General features: G+C 39.0%; 1 protein-coding gene across 3 annotated transcripts in view; it reads left to right on the plus strand.

Moving 5' to 3' along the window:
* opn5 (opsin 5) overlaps positions 1–27,383 on the plus strand; it is a 73,242-nt gene extending 45,859 nt beyond the window's left edge. For 2 of the 3 annotated variants that reach the window (XM_067571759.1, XM_067571761.1), the window contains 4 exons: positions 13,041–13,211; positions 14,219–14,553; positions 14,681–14,925; positions 21,277–27,383. In XM_067571759.1, coding sequence (XP_067427860.1) covers positions 13,041–13,211; positions 14,219–14,553; positions 14,681–14,925; positions 21,277–21,343 — 818 coding nt within the window. In that variant the 3' untranslated portion in view covers positions 21,344–27,383. The other variant, XM_067571760.1, reaches the window with a different exon arrangement.

Below are 27,383 nucleotides of genomic sequence, written 5' to 3' on the forward strand. Positions count from 1 at the left end.
CAACTTTTATGATTAAAATGAATCTGAATGTCAACATTCCAATGAGTTAAACATAATCATCAGGAGTTGTAGTAATGAGACAAGAGGTCATCTTGTTCTTCGGCCTTTTCGAGTATGATGCGCAGCTGCAGAGACCACGAGACTCTGAGAACCAGAGCTGGGCAAAATATTTTTCACATTAAATTGTTGTCTGTCAAAGAACAGTTTAGAAAGTGTGTGTATTCATGAAATCTAACTAAGACAAGCTCTCAGGAAGCACAGTAAGCACTTGATCATCTTTGACTTTATCTATCTGGTCTATAGGGATGCTGTGTGGGATTCTGACCCATGTATGCCCTGTATGGACCGCTCTGTGCTAGGCACAGTCAAAAATCAACAGACCATGTGTACCCAGAAAGTGAACAAAGCCGGGTTATCAGCACATGTGTTTGCCCCGCGGCTACTTACGCAGTAGTCCTGGCTCACAATAAATGTTATTAAATAAGTCTGCTGTCCTCTCATGCCTTGTGACGTGAATTATGACATTGGCATATTAAGAAGAACTGAGGAGTTTTATTCCAAAATAGGTCATCCACCAGTTGAATTCTGAAAGAAAGGTCAGAATGTCTTGGTATACTTATGACCTAAATCAACCAGGACAAGTGAGAGTCATGCCATTCTGTTTCAAAGGGGTGTGATGATTTAATCGGACGTCTCAATTGGAATAACTCTGATGCATTATCAATCCTGCATTCTGCCCTCGATTTGATTTGATTAAATTGTATTATTCCAAAAAAGTTAAACAGCTCTAAAAATAGAAATTATAAAAAGCAGCTTGACTGAGTCAACAGTTTCCTCCTTTGATTAATCCTACTCCATTTATCAGATTTTCAAATGGATGTAATTGGCTTTCCAACCTTGAACTGATGCTGTTTTTTTTTTTGTTTGTTTTTTACAGCTTTACAATTTGCTCACATTACCTTATGGACTGATCAGATCTCAATGATGTGGTGGTTTATTTAAAGACCTTCAGCCTCACATTCACTCTGCATGCTGTCACATGCTTTACTGCAGCTACTATCTGCAAGAGGCACTGATACTGTTCAGTATGTGCTATGCAGATGTTTGGTCTATGCAGTGCCTTACTTGCTACTTTTTCATTTCAACCATGTCTTAATATACATACATTCACCGGTGATCACTTTGGATGCTGGTGATTGTGTTGGTCATGCGAACAGAACTCCATTGACTTTCTGTTTGAAAGAGCGGAGCACACACAGATGTGATCAAGTAATGGAAAATGGATCTGTCAGCACTTGTGTTACAGAATGTAACACAACATGACAAGGTTGACACATCAGAACAAAACATGTACATTAAGTACATGCAAATTATGACAAACAGCGAACAAAGTTGGGTTTGAGTATGACTTGAAACAGATTTGACAAAAGTAATGAGAGAAGGAGCACGGCAGTCTGTTGTGTATGGTAACAAGGTTGTGTGTGAGTGTGTATGCATGAGTAAAGAAATATATAAGGGAGACAGGGAAAAAACAATCAGAATAAAATGAAAAAGGAGGGGGGAAGAAAAATAGAAATGAAAGTTTTGAATGACAAAAAAGTTGCTCAAAACTATTGAGTCTATTGTGAGCAAAAATACAAATAGTAAATGAGACAAGAAAGATAGTTTGTAACTCACAAAGCACCCGCAAAGGGTGAAATTCAAGATTCAAGATTCATTTTTTATCATTTTACAACACATGATTGTATGACAAAATGTAGTTTGTAGTCCCTTAATGCTACTCACAAAAACAGAAATCATATAAATGGATTAATAAATAATAAGTCATAAAAATAGAACTATATTTTTATATTGGAGTGCAGAGGATGAATTGGGGAGTCTCACAGCCTGAGGAAAGAAGCTGCTCTGTGGTCTGGTACAACAGCGGATAATTCTGTATCTCTTGCCAGATGGCAGCAGGGTGAACAGGCTGTGGTTGGGGTGGGTGTTGTCTTTTAGTATACTTTGGGCTCTATGCAGGCTCCTCACCTCACCAATATCACTGGTGCTGGGTAGATGGGTTCTGATGATCTTCTGGGCAGTTTTAATTACCCCTGCAGAGCCTTCCTGTCTTGGGCCGTGCACATCTCATGCCAATCTGTGATGTTTCAAGTCAGGATGCTCCTCTGTAAAAGTAAACAAGAACTTGGGATGGGAATTTTGCCTTCTTAAGTTTCCTTAAGAAGTACAGTCATTTCTGAGCTTTTTTTTTACTAGGGTGGAGATGTGTGATGTCCATGACAAGTTCTCTGTGGTGTTGATTCCCAGGAACTTAAAACTGTTCACCTGCACCACCTCAGCTCCACTGATGTAGACAGAGGTATGTGTCTTTGCCTCCTTTTTTCTAAAATCAACCATTAGCTCCTTGGTTTTGTTGACATTGGGCTGTAGGTTGTTCTCTGTGAACCATTCTGCAAGATTGTTGATTTCCTCCTGATATGAGCTCTAATCATTGTTTGAAATCCGGCCGATGATGGTGGTGTCATACGCTAACTTCTCAACAGAGTTCTCTCCGTGTTGGGGTTTGCAGTCATGGGTATACAGCGTGAATAGGAGGGGGCTGAGCACACAACCCTGGGGGGCTCTGGTGTTGAGCATTAGAGCGGAGGAGGTGTGACCACCAATCTGAACTGTCTGGGGGCTGTTTGTGAGGAAGTCCAATATCCAGTTGGAGAGTGTGGTACTTAAGCCCAGAGTGCTAAGTTTTCCAATCAGTTTCATGGGGGAAATTGTATTAAATGCTGAGCTGAAATCAAAAAACAGCATTCTGATGTAGGTGTTGTTATTTCCTCTGTGGATCTGTTGATTCTGTATGCAAACAGGTGAGGGTCCAGGTTGTCTGGGACAACGCTGCAGACTTTGTAGGTACAGGGATGATGGTGGCTGTCTTGAAGCAGGTGGGAACATTCTCCTGTGACAGTGAAATGTTAAAAATGTCAGTAATAACATCAACTAGCTGGTTGGCACATATTTTTAGTACACGGCCAGGGATGTTATCAGGCCCGGCAGCTTTATTCATATTCACTCTCAGCAGGATTTTTCTCACATCTGCTGTGGATACTGACAGTAGCAGGTCCTCTGGAGGCGGAGTGGACTTTACAGCTGACTTTGTTGAGGATATCAAAGTGAGCATAGAATGAGTTAAGCTCATCTGGCAATGTGGCCTCACACATTATGGAGACGCTCCTGCTTTTGTAGCTTGTGATGTTCCGGATCGCCTGCCACATATCTTTGATGTTATTGGTGTTGAGGTCTCTCTCCAGTCTCTGCTGATGTCTTCGCTTTGCCTCCTTGATGCCAGCTTTCAGTCTTGCTCTGGCGGTGTTGTATGTTTTCTTATCACCTAACCGAAAGGCAGCTTTTTGGGGTCTGGATAGAGCCCTCACCTCTCCATTCATCCAGGCTCTCTGGTTGGGGAATGATTTTATTGTCTTAGTGATCACCACATCACCAACACATTTGCTGATGTATGATGTCACTGTTGATGTATATTCCTCAAGGTTGATGTGGCTCACCTGGGTGGCGGCATCTCTGAACATGTGCCAGTCTGTGCACTCAAAACAGTCCTGTAGAGCTGCTATAGCATCATCTGTCCACACTTTAACAGTTTTTACTGATGGCTTGACCCTTTTTATCAGTTGAGAGTAAGTAGGCAGGAGAAGCAGGGAAATATGGTCTGATATGCCAAAATGGGAAGGAGGGAGGGCTTTGTAGCTGCCAGCAGTGTTGGTATAAACATGGTCCAGGGTATTACATCCCCTGGTGGGGATGTGGACATGTTGGTGGAATTTAGGTAAAACAGTTCTGTGGTCTGTTTGATTAAAATCACCAGCCACAATAAAAATACCATCTGGTTGTTCTGTCATGTGGATGCTGATGACTTCATACAATTCCTGAGGGGCATTTTTTGAATTTGCATCTAGAGGAAAGTAAACAGTAACAACAAACACACTGCTGAATTCTCTGTGCAGATAATATGGTCGACATCTTAACATTAAAAACTCGTCATCTTGTAAACATTGTCCATCCACTTTATAATTGCGTTTGAGCACCAAGCATCATTGATGTAAACACAGAATCGGTCTCCTCTCCTTGTGTTCTGTCGACGCAAAACACCATCTGCCCATCAAGTGCAATAGCTTGATCTGGGATGTTGGGATGGGGCAAGGTCTCTGTAAACATGTAGACACAACAGTCTCTGATTTCCCGTTGTTGAATTAGTCTTCATTTTATTTTCCTGCGACCAGACATTAGCCAGAAGTAGGTTGGGTAGAGGAATAGCCTTATAGGTCCAAGCTGTGTTAGCTTGGCTCTGACCCTGGCTCTCTTCCCATGTCAAATACCATTTACATCTCTATCTCAGTCTCTCTCCTCTGCTCCGCTGTTATGTCTATCAGCAGGTCTCAATAAGGGGAGTCACATCCACCTTCTACATGATGCACATTTTCTTATTTCACTCCTGGAGTTGGGGGTGTTCCCCAGATATAAAGCTAAGCAACTGACACACACAAAGTGCTCCCAAGGGACTCTCATAACCTGTTCTTCCCCTTCTCCTTTCCACAAAGTTAGGTTGTAAAAAATAGGCAATAAATGAAAAGTTCAAAGCAATAATCGCCTTTGAAGTTCTTTGCCTACACGTTACACACTGTGCTGTCTCTGTATTATGGGTGTATAAATAACTACGGGTCTGTCTGTACTATTGCAATGAGTAAGGTTTTAACTCAGTAGTCAGCACAGTCGTCTATGATCTGGGAGACTCCAGTTCAAGACCCAGTGTGGGGACCTCCTTTGTAAGGTAGTTTATTCATGGACACTTATTGTAACACTTTAATTTTCTAAAATTAAAAGAATAATAAAAACAAAAACAGGATTTTTAAGCCTCTTTCCACTTTTAGTCGAATACAAATATAAATAATTTTGCTGCCTCAACAAATATAGATACAAATACAAATACTAGGCTCTCTGCACATCATTAGTGTGTGCACACCTCTGCTAATTAAAGACACACAATTTGACGCTTTTCTGCTCTCTGCAGTTTTCATTATTGATCAATCTGTGTGCTGAAATGTGGAGAAGAGCATGAAACACTGTAAACCGCTCCACTCACTCAATCAGACACAAAACAAGGGCAACCTGCACTCTGTTCCAAAACTTTATGGGCGTGTTTGTGCCGGCATATCATTAGCGCAAAATATTTTGTGAATACGACCTTAAAACGGGGCGGATTGCGGGTCCAAAATCTGTGCAATTCACGGTGCTATTAGCTTTGTGGATTTGGCCCTGTGTGTAATGTGAAAGGTTTCACTCATAATGATAAACCCAAAGAGAATTACCACCCAACTCTGCAATTCCACTCAACTCAACAGAACATTTGAATGTCTTTTAGCTAATTGTTTTGGTATTTATGAGTCGCAACTGTACTGATTCACTCTCACAGCTCTCATCAACCTAATGCCCAGCTGCAGCTGTTTTCAACAAAAAATGCTTTAATAAACCCACTGTACAGTACCTGCAAACAGCAGACTGACAAAGTTAGCAACTTGCTAATGAACATAGAGGAGCATTTAGCTGTCAGAAAGACATGTTTTTTCTCAGGAGTTGGTTGAGACCAAAACAAAGCTAAAATGAGAGTATGAATGGACAGACGCTTGACTTCAAATAAATGTTTAAAAGTATAATAAATTTTGCTCTGTATCTGCTGCATGTGTAAAAAGACAACTGTTTGATAATGTGTTCATCAAAACACCTTTATCACTTCATAATATGTCAGTGTTGTGTTTACAGCTGTTACTTTGTCACCAAATGGCCAATAAATACATAAAAATCAATGAAAGCTGCTTTAAATTGTAAATTGCAAAAACCAAATCTCTTGAGCACATGGAATTATGTACTTAGCATGTGCATATAAAAATACAGACTTTTAGCCTTTGGCTTATATGGACAAGCATTTCATGTCTTATATAAACTGTATTACCTTGTTAATTGCATCTGCCTTTTCCTGCCGCTCAATCTGACTCAGTTTGTATGGCTGGCAAGTAAAGCCTTTGAAAATGATGTGAACTCTCGAAAAGTAGAAATCATAATGTTTTTCTTTTTTCATGTCTTCCATAAATAATTTCTCATCTACTCTATTGCTTTCCTTTGTATCTTTCTTCTCTCCGCATTGTCTGCATAAATTCAATCAGATTGGTGTCCGTGAAGTGCTTTGCACTCTGTCAAATGTGCTTGCAAGTACTCATCCCTCGAGTATTGTATTCTTGCTATAACAACATTGAAGCAGGAGTAAATGAATAGCAGTGTACAGTTATTCAGAAAATATTATATCCATATCTATCTGTCACAACAATGTTACTCATATCAAAGAAGATGCGTGTATTTTCTTTTCAAAGGTGACTCCAATTTCAAGACAATATATATTTTCATCATCAGGTGATTTTGATGTTGTGCATATGATGTACCTGCAGTGCTTAATATTCCAAAGACAGAGGTTAATGTTTAGAAGATGACAGATGAAGGCTGGTCCATGTAGTTTGCTCACACAGATTCTTTGGACCAGCACGTGCCGGATTCTTGCAGCCAAGCTGTTTGGAGTAATTGTGAAAAATGTCAGTCTTGTCTTCTTGTAGCTCGCTCTCTCTCTTTTTCCAATGTGAACTGATTTGTCAGTTACACAGAAGATCAAAAACAAAACAGTACCTTTTTAACAAATCTGCTTGATTCAAGTTGAATGTCTTTTACAAAACATTTTCACACTGCTGGGAATCTTTCAGCTCGAACATGTTGTACCATTCATTCATTCACGATTATGAACACATTTCCCCTTTGCGCTGGGGAAAATGTGGAACCACAACAATTTGCTCTTACTGCTGCACCATAAGAAGGAGCTTGTTTTCATTGAACTACTGCAACTTCAGTAACTGCTGTCACTGTACCCTCCTGGCAACAGCCAAAGGCCAACATCTTCACCAGTCTTAATGTTTTGATGATTTACACTTGTCATCTTGACCACAGTCCTCTTACAGAGCGCCGGAGGGCGTTTCATCTGACTGGGTCTTTATTTTATTATATGAGAAGTGGAAGGAAGGAAGGAAGTGTCAAATCTGCTTTCATCCTGTCCCTTGGCAATGCACATCGACCCTTACCACTCGCAAGTGATCATCATTAAAGGTAATGATAAAGGTTACCTCACTAGCTGAACTCATTAAGGGTGATTTCAAACCTGCATTGTTTAGTTTGGTTGAATTGGACTTCCCCCCTGGTACAATTCGTTTGGGTAGATCTGAACACAGCAAATGTATTTGGGTGGGTACAGACCAAAACAAGTGGTTTGTTTGCAGTGGGAGTGTGATAAAACCTCGATTTGTCCCAAATACTAGGCGTAGTCTGCAAGTTTGAGCTAAAAGTAGGTAGGTGCCCTTTGCATACTGGGTTGCGGATGAGCAAAATCAACAGTTGTTTGCAGCTAGCCCGAGAATGAATCGAGATCCTACCTGGACCAACAATGAAGTACGTTGTTAAGTTTTCATATTTGGGCAGAGAGGAGCTTCTTCAGGACCACCTTCCTGTGTTTACATTCTGGCTCCCAGCCCAGACACAGCTAACCAATGAGAGGAGTGGCTTTTAGTAATGCATTTTGGTCTGCTTGTATCTTTTATTGTGTGAAAAGCAATTGAACCAATGTGAAAATGCAACAAGTTAACCAACGCATCCATTGATTCAGAGCAGAGCAAACCCACTCTAGGTTTGCAAACACCCTATATCACCGGAAACTCACCTGCAAGAGCTGCTTAGGGTCTCTCTGATCTTTTAAAACCTATCAGGAGGTTGTCATCTGGCCTTGCCCTAGACCAGTTTGCCTTAAATGAACCTATCTACGTATATTATAACTTTAGGGAGTTGCAACTTTGCAACTTTAGTGACTGCAACCTTTTTTTCATTTATTATCCTTTAAAAAAACTCCTGAAAATCTAACCTGTTAAGAATGATACTATACATTAAGAGAAAAAAATGTATTGAAATGTTTATGTATGATCATACATGATATTCTACAATTTTATTACAGCATATGAAAGTTATTACGGGAATTTGCAAGACAATTAATTTCCTCCCTATCAACATATATCAGGCATGACAGGTAGGTTTCATTAAAGTGCCATGGATGTTCATGCTCATATCCCTCGGGGGAAAAAAATTGAGCTGCGGTTTTAACGGATGAGACAAGTGGAAATATACAATATTGACTGTGAACTGTCACCTTGTGAGAGTTCTGTTAAAGATATAAGTTAATTAAATAGTACTGGCCTCAATGATATATCTATATCATTACCTGCAGGCTGCAGCGATTGCTTCTCTGTTCATGATGCTCAATATGGCTCAGCAGAAATGAAGACAGAGATATAAATAAATTGATTGGTTAGGTCCTGCAGTTAAGTTATTAATGAATCGTAATTTAAGGTTAAGCTTAATGAAAACCTCTGAGGACAGAAATCATTAAAATTATTAAGTCTAACAATATTTTGTAATTTCTTTGTATTTTAAAGATGACTGGGGGAAAATAGAGATTTAAGTTGTTGTGTAACCAAAATCATGCAATTTAACTACATCAATTTAAAAGCAGTTACAAATTTGTTAACTTGCATAATACTTGATGCCATCCTCAGGGCTGTACCCTCACTAATCCTCCTGTGGTTGACTAGTCCTCTCATTAAGCCTTTCAGCTGGTTTACACGGACATGGTGTGCTTGGTCATGACAGTGAGTGTGTATGTAAGTGTAGAAGAGCAATTGGGGCGAGTGGTTATAAGAAAAAAAATTAATAATAATGATGATAATAACAAGTAAATCAATAAAAATAAATAAATAAAAAGCTGGAGGAATGGAAAAGGAATAAAGAAAGGAAAAAATGGAAATTTTGGAATTAAAAAGAATAATTAAGTTGAATTTTCTTGGTAGGGGAGGCTGGTGATGTCTCAGGTACAGCCACTCTATGACTTTCCTATTCACTCATCTCCACCAAGCAAAACATTTAACCCTTATGAACAAACAAACAAGTTAAGCCAAAACCCTTTTTCTCTTTCTCTTGATATCAGTCATGAAGACTATTCCAGTTCTTAGATTGTTTTCATCAAGACAACACCTCCAAAATGTAAACCATACCTATGCTTTTTCCTTCTTCTGTAAAGGGAGACACTTTGCTAAACAAACGTAAGGATTCAGGTTCAGGGAAACAGATTCAAGCAACGGTTTAAAATCCCTGACAGCATAATGCAGCATTTAATCAAGATATAGACAGCTTTCAGCGTGGCCATGTCAAGGTTCACAGCATGACTTAGTCTTTACAACAGTAAATAAAATACTTCCACAGTCAGTGCAGTGCTGTCAGCTTCAGGCAATGTTTCTGAATGCTCTCTCTTAAAGCTGCTATGATCAATATTTTTATGTTAATAATAGATCAATTGATAATGTGTTTGTGAAATGGATTGCTCTCAGTAACAAACCCAAAGAGAATTATCAGCTAACTCTGCTCATTGTTTTGGTTTTCTACAGTTTTACTTTTTTGTTTCAGTGTCGGTGCTCTCATTAGTGTCATTTCCAGACACAGTAACTGTATGCTACCTGCCCAGCGCCAACGTTAGTGACTAGCTGGTAAAGATAGTGGAGCATCTAGCAGCTAAAAAGTCATTTCCCTCAGGGGTTAGTGGAGATCAGAACACAGCTGCTGTCATATGAAATATTTCTCCACCTTTAAGCAGCACTACTACTTATTTCATGGACCGCAGCAAGTTTTACTAATTTCATCAGTCAGCATTCACCTTCAAATTGCATATAGTACAAATTACATATACAGTTTAACTCTAAGTACAATTTTAGCACTAAATTAAATTTTCCATAACCTAACTACTCTTTTAACAAATGAAACTCAGGTGGAAACATATATTTATACTATTTTGAAATGAAGTTACAGTTTTGCCCTTTATGTGTGAATAATAAAGTTTTTCCGCAGCTTTTCATGTAGTGGTGGAACATTTGTGGAGTAAATGTAGAGAAAACCCTGGGGTTTACTTGGAATAATCTTGATATGACGGTGTCTCTTAATAGTGGAACAATCCCTGCAAGCTGGTTCAGTCAGACAATACGAGTGTGCTGCTACTCCTCAATCTTTTGGGGAGTGACAAACTTGGGGTATGCTCACAGGGAGTATCAAGGTTAGATCCTACATGGTTGATATTAATTCTGGACATATTCTCCATTTAGACATAATCCTTTCCTCACCAGCTGCAAGACAAATAACAGTGATGGTCACCAGGATAAACAAGCCAAAGGGCAAACAAAACAATTGCCCAATTTGTAGAGTTGAAAGATTTTTTTCTGTTATTTCTGTGACTCAGATTGTGTACTATAAATGCTATTAAGCCCTCAAACATGTGAGCAACCATGTGCAAGCATGTGTACATGCCCTGGTGGGTTTTCAGTGATTCCAAGAAAACATTTGGCTCATAGTCTCATGTAATCTTGCCTCGAGAGGTTTTGATGTTTATCCCTTTTATGCCGCTCAGACTTGGCATGCCTCATGGCTCTTGGCCTGTCCGGCTCGCCAAGAAGAGGGCCCGCGTCTGACAAACACAACAACTATCAGGAAGTCACTGTGGTTAGCAGCAGTAGAATCTTGTGTTGATATGAGCTCAGTACCCTACTATGTTTCAAGGAATCTTTACAGCGATTATGATTGCTTTGTGTTTATGTCATCAGTGAGTGGTTCTTACCCTCTTGTTTGTCACTCTCCTTTTGGCTGCTCTGTAATGAAGCATTTGACACAAGTTGTCACAAGAGCTGTCACATGTATTACTGTTTTTGATCCTTTGAATCTGAGCTACCGGGAAAGGAGAAAGGGGCTTTTGTCATCAGCACTAAAAAATGGGTTTTTCCTGCCTGTTGCAATTTATTTAGTCTCAAGGCAAGGACAGCAAGTTTAACTTTTATGTCCTTTCACTGGCCTTTGGCTTTTTCCATGTAGCACTCAAGCCTGTATTATTGTAGCTGCCTTTTGATTCGGTATTGCTCAGTAGTTAAACTTTTCAGAATATTGTCAACTTTTGTCTTTTAGCTGACATTAAAGTTCTTCCAAGGTGCAACAGAAATATACATGAATTTGCCAGTTTATTAGGTAGGTACACCTAACTACAACTAATGCAGTTGAATAAAACAGCCCTGCAATATATTCTACTTATATAAAGGTAATAATGTTCAGTTCTTGTTGGTAATAGGCTGGATTAGCACTTTGTGATGCTGCTGAATTGTATTGCAGTAAACTGAGAGGTATTATTTTGTCTAAACCATTTATATCAATGATATAAAACAAAAAATGACAAACTACAAACAAGTATAACATAATCTATAGCCTCCAAAATGACCATGAAGTTGAATTATACTGCATTAGTCTAGCTAATAGTAGTATGTATGTATGTATGTGTGTGGAGTTCTTTCATATACTCTGATTAATCAGTTAAATGTATAGAATTATTTTCAATATGTTTTTTTTGTAAGGGTTTGTTACATGTAATAGGTGCACTAGCTGCCTTAGGCCTACTTTATAGATATTTAGTAGATCCTGTGCCTGGTTGTGGTCTTGGATGGGAAAAAGTGGTGTAGATGGTGGTGAATATAAATGTAATGAAGAGTTATAATTAAGTGTATTGCCTGAAGTTATTTAAAAGATGAGGCTGGTGATATTCTCTATTTTTCATATTGTCAACATATCCCATAAAAGACCAAACCAATGAATTAAACAAGTACTGTTTGTTTATCCAAAGCCTGATATATTTTATTATTTTGTGCAGAACCCTGTTAATCTCCAAAAAAGAATAACAACATACCACACTATTGCCCTTGGTGACTAGTTTCTTCATCACCATGAACATGGGCATTGTCATTTATTATGAGTCAAACCCACATACATCCGTCCTACCACTGTAAATACTGGCAAGCAGTAAATGTGGCTGAAAATAGTCCCCTTGAAGATGTACATCTGTAGTAGGAACCAATGAACTTGATGCTGAAAGCCACAGACAGGCTTGAAAAGCTAAAAATTACTGAAGAACAGAATAACACACTGTTGGTTTAGGTAATTTTGTGGGATTGCTGTCAAGTTTCATGATTAAAATGAAATCTCTTTTAGTAAATATAACTACCCAGATAGCAAAATTGCTGTGGCCCAGATCCGGCCCACACCCGACACTTTCGGCACTTTCATCCGGCCCACATACCGCGTAGAATGATGGCACTTGGGCGGTCCGCTCCTGTTTCCCAGATCTTGGCCACATGTAAGCCGTATGCCAACCAAGAACAAACCAGATAAACCAAAACTGGCCCACATCCAGGATACACATACCTGAGAGCACCACATCTTTACCAAAAAAGGTACCACATCTTTACCAAATTTGGGATATTTGGGCCATATTTGCTATTTTACATGTGGGCCATTTCAGGCTCACATCCATTTTGTCCGGACCAGAAGAAGACCAGCAGTGCCGCATTATTGCCTGAAGTGGCCCACTTCCATATGCTATCTGGGTAAAGAATTGATACTAATTTTATGTTTTCACCCCTTCTGCTCCTTACTTTGCTTCTCCCTCCCCTGTCTGTGAAAATCTACTTACTCCTCCCTCCATATTACCCTCATCATCACTGTCAACACAACACTGTTCTTTTTTCCTGTTCCCTTTATCCACTCCGTATTCCCTCATTTTCATTTTCTAAATTTTGTTTCTACATAATTTTTTCTTCATATCCACCTCTTCCACCTGACATTCTTCCTTCTCTTCCTCTGTACTTGTGCCTTTCTATTCTATTTGTCCTCGTTTTCTTTCTTCCCATTCCTCTTCTTCCTCTTGCTGTTCTTCTGTCATGTTCATATCATTTCTTCCTTTTACCCCCACTCCTCCATTTACCTCTCTTAATCCTCCTCCTCCTCCTGTCCTTCCTTCCTCTTCCCTGTCCTTGCAGTGACAGGAAAGCCCTTTTTTATTGTATCTAGTTTCGCCCATCGCTGGTTGTTTGGCTGGGAGGGCTGTCAGTTCTATGGCTGGGCAGGCTTCTTCTTTGGATGCGGCAGCCTCATCACAATGACCATGGTCAGCCTGGACAGGTACCTCAAGATCTGCCATCTGAGATATGGTACGTCACAATCTCATTTAACAGAACCTCTGTAAAATTTCCATGCACACTCGTACAGACAAACAAATATTGATGAGTTGGCTTTTTGATCTGAATGGAAATAAGTAACAGCAAGAGGAAGGTAATTGAGGTGAAAGACAAACACACAACTGGAGTATTCATTCTGAAATATTGCGCACTTGTTATTTCCCCCAATGAAATCAATTATAATTACAGATTTGATTGAAATGAATCATGGAACTCCCTCAAGGACCTCTCAGGGTCTCCAGACTCCATATGTTATGTTCATGTTAACATGTGCATGTTTTGGCCTGTCTTACACACATTACCTTACATCATATTTTGACTACTTGTTACTATACATTATAGAACCAAAAGAAGCTTAAAGTTGAACTGAAATCCTCATTACATATTTTGTAAAGAAATATAAACTATTATGTTATTGCAGATAATGCACATATTTTTGACGATGAAACAGTTTATGGATACATTTGTGGAAATGGTGTTTTCCATGACAGTTGTCTGGCATCTAAGTGCCATGAATGCTAGGAGATATGCTGTCAACTTCCATAGCACGAGGTAGTTTACTTTATTTGTTTTTTGATCAGGGATATTCAAGATATTCTCTGATCAAAATGCACTCAAGACAGCAGCAAAAAGCAGACATACACAACCTAAACCCTTCTCACATTCTCACTGCCTGGTTGAAGCAAACACTGCATTTGACAGATGTGATTTATGTGAACAGACATGATTGTTTAAGTGGAAAATATATGATTTACTACTGCTTGATGCAGTGATGTGATGTGTGACATTTGTGAGGGCTGGGTAATTGTCACTGCAGTGTATGAGCAGTTTTTAGAAAATGAGTTTTTATATGATGCACACACTGAGGCTGAGATCACAGTCAGAAAATAAGGTTGGAGTTAGAGTTAAGATTGAATTTAGATTCAAAAATTGGGGTTTTATTGTCTCTCTCACCGCTAGTCCATCTTTTTCTCTTTTAGGTACATGGCTTAAACGCCACCACGCCTTCCTGTGCCTGGTCTTTGTGTGGGTGTATGCAGCCTTCTGGGCCACCATGCCCCTGATTGGTTGGGGAAACTACGCCCCAGAGCCCTTCGGGACATCCTGCACCCTGGACTGGTGGCTGGCCCAGGCCTCCCTGTCTGGCCAGACCTTTGTCATGGCCATCCTGTTCTTTTGTCTCATCCTCCCCACCGGCATCATAGTCTTCTCCTATGTCATGATCATCTTCAAGGTCAAGTCCTCCACGAAAGAGGTTTCGCACTTTGACGCCCGCATCAACAACAGCCACAACCTTGAGATGAAACTCACAAAGGTGGGTGAGAGGTTTGAGGGAAGGGGTGAAAAGAAACATGCAAAACAAAACATTTTCTCTCTGCTCATACAGCAGTCTTGTTAAGGCCAAATCTGTGATCTGAATCTTGTTTTGTGTTCACTCCCAGGTGGCAATGCTGATCTGTGCAGGCTTCTTAATAGCCTGGATCCCTTATGCAGTGGTGTCAGTGGTGTCAGCGTTTGGCGAGCCGGACTCAGTGCCCATCCCTGTGTCTGTTGTTCCTACCCTGCTGGCCAAGTCCTCAGCGATGTACAACCCCATCATCTACCAGGTGGTGGATCTGAAAAATTCCTGTGCAAAATCCTCCTGTTTTAAGGTCCTGAAGAAACGCAGGCATTTTAGAAAGTCAAGGTAATATTGAACATGTAATCTTTCTACCTCGCTGTTTGTTGTTTTAATTAGTTAGTTGATTTAGTTAACTCTTAGCACTAAATTGACAAATTGCATATTTTTTCAGTGTTGTAACTCAGTCAAACTGGATTTCGCCAGTTAATAGCACAAATGCAACACTGCACGATGTATTGTCGTGCTTTAATTATATTCCACACAGCAACTGTGTTTACAGTCCCTCATGGGAATGTCCACTATTACTGTGATAGAGAGCAGAGGTCATGGTGAACAGAAAGTTACAAGTGGAGTTCGCTTTGCTAGATGTGTGTTACTGCAAAGGAAAAGATAAGTAACCCTTTTTCAAAGAAATATAAATTAAGCTTTATGCCTTCCATCCAGTATATTCTTGTCTGCTTATCCATGGTTACAATGCACTTCAAACTTCAAGAAACTAATGCAGCCTTTTTATGGTGCAGAGTGGCTAAAATGTAATGTGTTCCACATTACATACATTCTACATTCTGACAAAGTAAAGTGTACTCAGAACAATTAGTATGCATCCTAAAACATGATTGATTCTTGAATTTTCATTGATGCACACTATTCTCCCACAGTGCAAATAAGAAATGGAGGTGCTCACAGTTGCTAAAATCAAAACTGTTTGTTGACGGTGGTGAAACAGCTCCAGGATATTCTTAGAGAAGAAAACAAACAAACCAAAAAACAACTATTGAATAAAATAGAACTTACATTCTCCTCTTTCCATTCATTATACAGATATCTGTGATGTGGTAGGAACCTGTGTAAATACAGGCAAAAAATACAATTTTAGAATTGCATACATTTTTTATTTTCAAAGTGTTCCAGAACATGGATAGTACCATTTACTGTATATAACAAATGATGACATTTCTGATTAGCCTGTAAAAAATGGGGTTGAAGTAATTGTAAAAGAAAAGTTTCAAAAAAGTATTAAAAGGGAATACAGTTTTTCCTGGGTCAGCAGGAATAGTGATAATCTGCAGTTTTACAGAAATGTTCAGAGGCATTTATGACATACAATACTGTAACTGCTGAGGTGAAATTGCCAGAGGTTCATTGCTGTTATTGTTAGTTTAACAGTGGTGTGGGCACATATTCTCACAGCAGTTTAAGAGGCGCAATGAAATAAAATCGTAGAGGCATTAAGCAAAAGGTCCAACCGCCTTCATCTCATTAGAATTTGAATGAACTGCATCCATATAAAGTACAACGTTTGTGTTGCTTCACCATTCAGGGAACTTAAAATGTGAACTTAAACATAATACTGTTGGCCTGATGTAAAGAGAAACAACAAATACTACAGTATCTACAGCAGGGACGGGCAACTGGTGGCCCATGGGCCACATGTGGCCCCTGTACTCACTTAGTGAGTAAGGAAGTCACTCTCTCGAAACGCAAGAGGCCTTTAGCCAAGCAACTGCTTGCACATGGTCTCGTTTTGGTCTCGCCAGGTCTCTTCCACAATGGCAAGAGAGACTTGAGCGGCCAAAAAAGAAAACTCGACCAAGAAAACCGTGTCTTCCAGGCAAGTTGGGAAACATGATCTTTTTTCAGAATTCGAAGGCAAACCTATGTGTTTAGTGTGCCTAGAAACAAAATCGGTCATGAAGGATTTCAACCACTACGGCACCACATACAAAGACAAATATGAAATGTACACCAGAGCTGCCAGAGCCACTATCATCGCTGGCCTCAAAGGAAAAATACACTGACAGCAGAGCCTTTTACCAAAGCCACAATTACACAAGTTCCTCTCTCAAGGCATCTTATGCTTTTTCCCTTGAGCTTGCTATAGCAAAGAAGCCCTTGTCAGATGGCGAAACAGTGAAGCGATGTGCAGTAGAGATGGCTAAAGCTTTTGAAGATTATAACATGGCTAGAACTTTGAAACGGTTTCTCTGTCCCATCACACAGTGATGCGAATAATTTGATTAAGGTGATGGATGCTAGCCAGCTTCTCATTTTCATAAGAGCCATTAACAGTTCATTTGACATGTATAAGGAGTTATTGAAACTGGTGTCTTTGCATGACACCAACAAGGGCAAGGATGTTTTCAATGCTGTTAAAAGTGTTGTAAGTGAGCATGGGGGCTTTGACAAGCATTCAGTTGTTGTTACCAATGGCGCACAATCAATGCAAGGAAGACGCACTGGATCTGCTGGGCTCTCCAACAGAGCAGCACTGACTTTCCAATACTGCACTGCATCACACATCAGGTAGGTAATGTTATTGTTAACTAACTGTTAATATATGGTTATGAATGTGGGTATTCTTTGTGATCATTTTTATCATTACATAAATCCTATTTTATTTTGATCTTACAGGAGGTCCTCTGTGCCAAGACTATGGACTTCAGTCATTTCATGGATCTAGTTTCCAAGTTTACCAATCTCATTCGAGGGGGGAACAGGTATCTCAATCATAGGAAGTTTGTAGCCTTTTTGGATGAAGTGAGTGCAGCTTATGGGGATTTACAGATGCACACTGAGATTAGATGGATGAGCCGTGGGAGGTGCTTGAAGAGGTTCTTTGTGCTGCGCACTGAAATCCCAGTGTTCTTGGAGGACAACATTTGATGTGATACAAAAAATGCTTACTGCAGTAAACTCAGGGATGCAGAGTTTCCCTGCAACATGGCCTGCCTTGTGGATATTACCTTGTATCTAAATCACCTGAATATGCAGTTGCTGTGAAGAGGCCAAACTGCGTCGGATCTCTATGCACACATGAACACATTTCAGTGTAAACTAGCCCTGTTCGAACAAGGCTTTTCATCCGACTATCCAAATGGTACGCAAAGATGTACCGAGAAAACATTTCTCAAGTACAGAGCTGACATAGAAACACTGCAGCAGCAGTTCAACGACCGCTTTCAAGATTTCTATGCCATGAACTGTGTTATTCACTGACCCCTTCTCTGCTGCTGTCAGTGAGCAACCCCCAGAGTTGAACTGTGGCTTGAACTGTGCAAACTACAGTCAGATCCCTTCTTTCAAGCAAAGTGCAATGAGACGGGAATTTCATTTTGGAGACTATTACCCGAGTCCTGCTTTCCACTCCTCAGGGATTTTGCACTCTCATTGGCCAGCATGTTTGGGAGCACTTATATCTGCGAGAGCAGCTTTTCAACAATGAAGCACATCAAGTGAAGAGAGAAAGTGCCTGAGCTGGAACAGATTTTCATCTGTCAGCCTGATTGGATGCATAAAAATTGAGAATGACATTCAGTCTATAGAACGCCAGCAAGAGAGGCCACAACTATCAACTATATTAAGACAGAACTTTATACTGATCCACCTGAGGGTGAGAGTCAGTGGTTTTTGAGATAAATACATGCTTATTTGAAACATGTCATGGAATGGGAGGGCAGAGTAGAAATGCAAACAAACATGAGTATTAGTTGTTGCACACCACCATTGAATGCTGATTTTTGAGGCCCCATTGCACTGAAATAATGGTTTATCACTCAGGAATGTGGACATTTTGTTTTTGTGTTTAGTTAATAGAAACATTACTAAATGCATTTGAATATTAAAAATAGATTGTTGGTATAATAAACTTTGATTACTGGTATATATTTAGTTTTTTTAATTAAATTAGTATCTATAATTGGCTAATTGAGTGATGCGATTACAGTATCCTACTGGTGGAGGTGCACGGTCACAATGTGGCCTTCTGGTAGTGAGGATAAAATTTTTGTGGCCCTATCATCAGAATTGCCCATCCCTACAGTGTGAATGTGGTCGGTGCTGTGATATATTCTTCTACTCTGATGTTGTCACAGTGAAGTGAAACATCATTCTGTGCTTTTAACTGAACGCTGCACTTCAATCTCATTCTCAAGGGCATCTGACAGTGAAGGCTGTCACACAGGCTAAATGAAAAGTCTTCACTGTCAGTGACTCAATCACACATGCCCCTTAGAGGTCAAATCACCTTTCACAAATCTGCATGTTGAAGTTCATTAAGCATTAAGAAATGGCAAAAACTGCTGCAAGCCCACCAATGTCAACACTTTCAGTAAATTAAGTGAATAATAGGACATATTTAGATCTGAAGAACCTTATATTTATATGTCAAATTTTGACAGAATGATGTCAGAGCTGATGTCGTATGCAAAAACAATGTTATTTTGACCAGTAAAAATATTACTGATGAGTAACTCTGTGTGATGGTGAAAATCAAATTGCCATCTAGGTAGATGCATGATGTGTGCCTGATGGCGAAGAGGTGACACACTGTAAAAGTAACAGTTTGTGAGATGATCCAGTTGCCTGGTGTGTGTCTCACTGACATGTGAATGTGTGCATGCTAGTGAGGGGTTTTTGTTGTTATATTTACACCTACCTGAGAAGCTCACAGACTCACAGCGAAAAAAAATTTTTAGCGCAAAAAGTCATAATGACTGTCCAAAATCACTCCACATTTGCTATCTAATGCATAGGGCTGAGCCATATGGTTGAAGTCAATATCAAAATATTAATAAGAGCACTTTTTTAGATACTGATATATATAACAATATGTCTAATATCTGCAAAATCACATATAAAATAATTCATAATTAGACATAATTCATCAGATGTTTGCATATCAGTACTTCTGCCTGATTCACCAATCATTAGAACTGTCAGAGACACAAACGGCAGAGAAGAAACAAAAGGCAGATAAGAACATATTGACGAGGTTCTCCAACTATGCCAGAGCATCTGTCAGTGCCTATTTATAACACCTGCATCATTAATTCATGACATATACCTGCAAAGCCATCACCAGTGGTGATATCTTAATCATCATCATCAATTTGGAAAAAGATAATCAATTATGTAGTTTATAGCACTGGAATTGGCTTTAAAGGATGGCTCACAATAAATTATTAATGTTTTGGACTATCAAAATGAAAAAACCACGACCAGTAAAATTGGCTAACAATCCTAACCAAACAATGTCTTACTAAGACTGCATCTCTCACCTTATTTTTCTTCTCCACCTCATCATTTCATGGTTTTTGTGTGTGCTTTTCTTTTTTAGATCTGGAGCTATATTCATAAAGCTTCCTAGTACAAAGAGTTGCTCCTCTGAGACCAAATTCTAAGAAAATTCTTAGAATTATGACATTTTTTAAGAATTTCCCCTTACAGTTAAGACTAGATCCTGGTGAAGATAAAAGCTATTCACAGAGCATCTTAGCCCTTAAGAGAGCTCCTAAGGTGAAAAACTGTTAAGAAACAGGGAGGAGGACTTTTAAGAGGCTTTGTTTTTTTGCTCAACCAACCACACATTTAAAATATATCCTATCTAGCAATGGGGTCAACCACACTTCCTCACTAAGAGGAAACTAAGTTTCTGTCCCTTCCTTGCTCAGAGTTGCTTTGAGAAATTGAAATCCCTCTTAAGCTACGACTCCTTGCTAGAATTTTTAGACGAAGTGAGGAGCTCTCTGAGAGTATTCTCAGAATGATTGTGAATGTTTGGCCCCAAGTCTCTGAGTTAACTGAAAAGCTCTGCCCACCACCAGCCAGCCGAGGGCGTATTACTCAATTTAACACCTGTTAGAAAAAAATTACTTTTTTCTTAATTTATTTCTTCACTTATGATTCAAATTTGCACAGAATCCTTAAATTAAAGAACAGTTTTGGAAAACAGTAATGTTACAATAGCATACAATACGATATGATATGATACAATACTGCAGGTGTGACAGTGGATTGTGCTGCAGGAAGCTGTTTAATCTTTTTTGTGGAATTTCAGTCAGCATCATCAGACCTGTAGGGAATGCTATGCTGTCACTGCTGCTAGCTATGGTGGCTAGAAAGCTGGTAAATTTTAGTCTCAATTAGCAAAAACAGAATTTTGTAACAGGTAAATCCATCTATTAATTTTCTGCCACTTCTCTGGCTCCAGAACACTTTACTGGATTCATTATACTACTAGGAATTATTGTTATATACAGCTTGGAAATTCTGACAGAAATGTGATATAAATGTCAATAAATTCATGTACTTAATTATAATAAATACAATAAATCATTGTAAGCCTTCTGGTTTTCCATCATTGATTAGAAGAGATATTAAATTGCAATGTATATGTTAATAAAAACATCACACTGCACAGCAAAGCAAAGAATGTTCCCTGTGCTAAAAATTCCATGAGTTGCAACACCTCGCCTTTGCAAATGAGATGACAGATGTATAAACTGCAGTTATGAGCTAGTGACATGATATGATGAGTTATATCAGACACAGTTAATATTACTGTATGCGATTCTGTGTGTATCACTATTTGTATATTATTCTTCTTAAAAATTCTTTCTTATTTACATGTTCCTGCAGGTTCTACACCATCTCGGGCTCATTAAAGGACACGCCACCAGCCAAAGAAGCTCACATCGAGATGTGAGACAGACACTTAGACTGTGTGACCCTCTTACCTCTTCTATTTGGACAGTTTGCCTTGTTCCCTGCCCTCTGTGCCCTACACTTACCCAATCACACGCTGCCTGTCATCTGCTATGACATCATCAACCGCTCACCTTTGTAGCCGGTGGTTCCTGAGTCTCGCTGCTTGTTTGCACCCACGCTGGATCTCTGTGTGCTTCCCGCAGCTCCCCACCTCCTCTTCCTTGGAAACACATCTTTCCCACGAGGTTTTCCTTCATCTGTGGAGTAGCGTTGTCTTAACAGTGGTTACAACATACAAGTGATGTGTTGTGTAAGCTTCTTGACTTAACATTTTAGTATTACCGACTCACTACAGTGTTCTCATAATATGGCTTGACTCAGGTTTGAAATTTTAAGAAGTTTCCAACCAAAGTCAAGTCACATCTGGAGCTATAACCTTTTTTGCGAATCCAAATATTGCAAAAGCGTGAAATTAACAATGTTTCTAAACATTAACTGCAAATTGAAACAGAAAAAAAAAACCTGATGTAAGCCTTGTCAAATCAGGTTTGGGTGTTACCGTCAAAGCTCAAAGTTGTATTTTTTCTGTTTGTACAGGCTGTTGTCTTTTGTACTCCTACACCTGTGGCTTGTATACAGTAGATATTTCAAAAGGCACTGAATCACGTCAGCTTATGTTCTCATCAGCTGTTAAACTGCACAAGGAGATGTTTGTGACTCTAATAGGTGAAACCGAGACTTTGATATTACATTAACAGGGTATTGTCACATTGCAGCACTGATCAAAAGCTAAAGGTTAAACCTTTCACAAGAAAACACACGCACAGGAGTGCACTTTACCTACAAAACCATTCAGTATTCATTGATAACAGTTTTGTGTCACACATATATATGTTGTGGATTGTTGCAGAGAAGTGGACAGATGCACATAAAAAGAAACAAATCCAGCAGTTTTGTCATTTTTTCAGTACTTTTTCCACTACTACCAAACTTACAGTGCAATTGTGTTTATGGGAACAGGAACAATTATGATTAATTCAGGGACCATTTTGTAATCTATTTATTATTGGTTTGTTAGCTTCTTTTTTTCCTTTATGGCCATTGACAGAAATAACATCATCATTTTCATAATGCTCCAAATGATAGCTCAACATTTCCATATGCTTATTTTCATTCTTTTCAAGTTAGATGAAAATATTTCATGTCAGTGTGTTAAGAATGATGCTCAAGCCAGGAGGCAATTAACTTAGTTTAGCATAAAGACTTGAAGCAGGGGAAAATGAAGATAGCAAAAGTTAAACAAGATTAAGAGTCTGCCAGCAGCTCTGTACTTTGATCTAAATGCTAACATCACCATGCCAGCATACTCATAATGACCATGCTAACATGCTGACGATAAGCAGGTATATGGTTTATCATGTTCACCAATTTAGTTTGGCATGCTAGCATTTGCTACATTGCACTAAACACAAAGTGCATCTGAGGCTGAAGGGAATGTCATTATATTTACAGGTATTTGGTTAATTTTGACCTGATGGAGAGACTAGAAAAAAAGTCAAGAGATCACGGCAGATATTGGAATTCATCCTGAGGTGGACATGAATGTCCACACCAAATTTCATGGTAATTTCTCCAATAATTGTTGAGACATTTCTGTCTGTCCAAAGGGATGGACCGACAGACCGACATTGCCATCCCTATAGCCATGCACCTAGCATGGCTAAAAATATACCTTCCAATCTCTCTAAAGCTCACAAATTAATGCTTTGTATCTTGCTTGTTTAATGCATACACAAACAGAAAACTAAGAAATGAAAAGTTATGAAGGAAAGTACTGTATATAGTCTACTACAGTGACTTCCTGCAAGATACAATGTTTTAATTACTGAGCTTTAGAGATTCTTGTATGTGGATTTTTTAACTTAAGCCAGAGCCAGGCTAGCTGTCTATTAATGCTACCAGTCTTTGATCTAAGCTGATCACCTCCTGGCTCCAGTTCTATATTTAATGGAGATACTTCACAGTGATGACTTTCCATGGGCCACTACAACCTGCAAGATTAGGGTCAAGTGGCTGTCGTGGGTAACTGCAGGCACTAACACTAGCAAACTAATCCGCTAGCATGTCCACTGCCATTTGGGCACTATTCGCGGTGTGAGCTATTGCTATGTCACATTGTTTTATTACTTTTTCTTTAATTGTTAGAATAGAGACATTACAGAAGAACTGATGAAAATGAGGTGTACTGTCTCTTTACAACATGTTTCCTCTTCTTTATCCGTCATTTTTCCTGACAGACATGAACAGAATTGATGGAAGTCTTTTGCTGGACGACAGACCTATTGAAGGGATGCTTAAATGTTGTTTTTACAATCAGATTAACAAAGTTATTTTGCATGAATATTCATGGTTATATTTTGGATGTTATATTTAAATATTCTTGCATAATTTGAATCACAACTTCTGAGTATAAAGAAATGCTTTAGTGCATTTTTCCCTTCACTGTACAGACTAGTTTTCCAAGTTGTGTTATGTGCTTCTTCACTGTTTAGTTACCTAGCATTACTATTTGACAAGCTAGCAAAGCTACTGAAAAGTAGCCTCCTGACACCATCTGCTGTCTCTGATGTTCACATGGCCCTTGCTTTGCGGGTTGTAGTGGTCTGATAAGAGTCTCCCATCATTCTTGTCATCCAACTCTTAGCAAGAAAGCAAATAAGCATATTTCCCAAAATGTCAAGTGATTCCTTTAAAGTAAACATTTATTTGGTTGAACATTTTCCCTTTTCTGCAAACCTGCAGCCTCATTATAAAAATATTTAAAATTTCATATTAAATGTTCATGTAAGCACTTTTCTGATAGGATAAGCAATATTCAAAAACATGAGCTTCACATTTTGAAAACCATGCAAGTCTGTCTTGTGGACCTTTACTCCACAAATCATAAATGAGTGCTAGTTTGAAGGTACTTGATTTTACTTTTCAGTGTCATTCAGTGGGCAGGCAGACGGAAAGAGGTTAAACGAGGACATTGATTCTCTGTTTGCACAGAGAGGCTCATGAGTGCCAGGAAAGTTCAACAGCAGGTTTAGCTGGCAGACTGACTGAAGTGGATGGAGTGGGAAGAATCCTTTGTGAGGTCAAAAAGAGCTAGCTTGAAGCATCAGGGAGATTCAAAGGTTGTTATTTGCATGTTTAAAGTGGAGGCAAACTGGGATGAAGATACAATATTGGTTAAATGAATCAGTGTTGAGTCTAATGACAGTCCTCAAAGTGGCTCAGGTTCATCTGAGGAATTTTGCTTGTTGGGGTGTGATAATCATGCCTGACGCATGTACAGTTCATGCTTCATGTCTAATGTAGACTATGAACGTTTCCACCCCAAGTTACTGCAGTCATTCAGTACCTTCAGTAACACACTGCAGTTTGGACCAGATTTCCATTGTACAACCTTTTCAGATGAAGCTCCTGAAAGCTGCAAGTGTACTCAGCCACTAATATCAGCTGCTCTGACATTTCAACACTGTCTCTAGACAAGAGTGTTGATATTGGACAATTCTGCAAAATCACAGATTATGTTGATTGACAATGTTTTTTTTTTTTGTTATCCAGTACCAACATTTCTTGTTTTCTCCGATATCTGTACAAGACAACTACTGCACCATATGGTTAAGGTTAGGAAAAGATTGTGGTAAAAGTTAATAAAAATGCAAATGTTACACCCCTTCCTCCACACCCTTACTTTCCACCTGACTACATAAAGGTCACACTCCTGCTTTGGGACTGAACGTTGGCACTTGGCAAAAATCAGAATCCTCCAATATGTGCCTAATTCTAAGGGATATTAGGCTGGGGATTTGTTTCTTTACTATAGGTAATACATCTTTAATACTTTGAAATAGGGTTGGGTGATCAGACAATATCTTTAACCATCAGAGATTTTTCTACTGTATCCATTCCTTTACTATCTCTGGTTGTGTATATCTCTCATTGCGAAAAATATTGAAAATCAAATGGCAGTGTTAGAATAACAGGGTTTTTTTTTGCATCAATAGAAGGCTTTATCCATATCACCAACCAGAATGTGACACATATACAAATATGGCAAAGCAGAGCAAAGTCATGTTTTTTTGTGGTTTCCAGATGTGAATTTGATTAATTTTAGAGAGAGGTGTGTGCTATCATAAAAAATGTCATATGAGCAGCACTTGACAGCATGGAAAGATGGCTGTTGTAATGAAATCTATTACCAGAAAACAGACTTTACCTTAATTTTATCAGTACATTTGAACACACCTAAAATGCTGTGTGACACCATAGCAAACAGCCCTAGACTAATAATACACAGTAGCAATGTGTAGATTTATTGACTAGTCCAGCTTCAAATGGTGTCTGAGTGAAACTGTGACATTTGTATTTCAACAGCAACATGCATGACAACCAGCACAAAAGTCTTTAAAAAAAAAAAGGCACAATTTGTCACACATTCTGGTAATATTTTTCTCATGAGTTGATGTTCCCTTTGCTGCTATAATTTTCTTGCTGCTATGATTTTCTTGCTGAGTCTTTTGTAAACATGCTCCATTGAACCTCTTTTGTTTCCCTCCATGTGTCTGCACTCAGCACTTTGCAAGCGTTGAAGCCTAAGTGTTTGGACATGTCCTACTGTCTTAAACACCTGACTGGATTCTATTATGACTGCAACCCTAATCGGGGCATTGTCCGAGTAAGTCAGACACTCTGTGGATTCTCCAGCAACCCTCTAGTGCCACTGATCCTTCAAGACTAAATTTATCCGCTAGATTTACGTGCTGTCTCTTTGCATTGACTGTTTGTGATGTGCAGTTTGTATTGTTACAAAAGACCTGCTTCTTCTTTATATTCTTCTTCTCTACGCACATCTCATCATACCTACTGTGGAGAAGCATGGGATTGATTCACATCACAAAATATAACTAACATTTACCTTTTGTGAATGGTAATGAATCTGTCAGGGAGGGAGGGACATTTATGGTTTGCTGTAGGTTACCTTTTGGAACTACATGCCTGATTACCTACAGTCCACAGAAGACACATGTTCATCACATTTTGGGACTTATGAGTAAACAATGAGGAAGAAAAATGTGTCCCGTGCTGTGCCCCATGTGTGCCAAGTAATTAGTTGGTACAAAATATAATATACAAAATATTTCCAAGCCCTACTGGCCTATGTACAGATGGTGTTGGTCTTAAAAGTGCTTTTACATGTTAATTTATATTCTATTTCCACCTAGACAGAGTTATAACAATTGCATAAAATATGCAAAACCTGCTTTTGCCAGCTAGTCCATGTTTTGACCTTAGCAGGACAAAAGTGGCTTCAAGAGTTAATCTTGAATCTTGCTGTCAATTTTCATTTTTAAAAAAAGAGCAATTTCTTACTTTCGGTGGTCACAGTAGGTCATTAATGTGCTTCAGCTCGTGTTTTTCACTATGAAAAACATGAGCTGCTAAACTGCTACTACTGCTTAACTGTCCAAGTTTTTTCTCCAAATTTGGTACATTTGGTACTACTAATCTAAAGGTGGGTCAATTTAGGCAAGTTAGTAAGTAAGTAAAGTTTATTCAATATAGCACCTTTCACAGAGTAAGGTCACAAAGTGCTTCACAGAAGTAAAATTGTTAAAGAAAGCACAATATGAGATATAATAAAAGAAACAATAAAACAAGCAACAACAGACCTTAAAAAGACACAACATACAAACCCTAGACAGTAAGAGGCAAGACAAAGGCCAGTTTTCAGCTGCTTTTTAAAGGCATCAACAGAGACCACAGATCGTGTGTCTACAGGAAGAGTGTTCCACAGTGTTGGAGCCACCACTTCAAAGGCACAATCACCTTTTGTTTTAAGTTGAGCGCGAGGGACAACCAGTAAGCCCTGGTCAGAAGACCTAATTTTAGGGCGTTGCACATGTAAAACAAGCCATAATTCATTAATGCACAGTTCAGAACAAAAAAACAAACAAACAAAAAAACTGACTCACATCATCAGATCAAAA

The sequence above is a fragment of the Thunnus thynnus genome, chromosome 18 (genome assembly GCF_963924715.1).
Source record: "Thunnus thynnus chromosome 18, fThuThy2.1, whole genome shotgun sequence".
NCBI classification, from domain to species: Eukaryota; Metazoa; Chordata; class Actinopteri; order Scombriformes; family Scombridae; genus Thunnus; species Thunnus thynnus.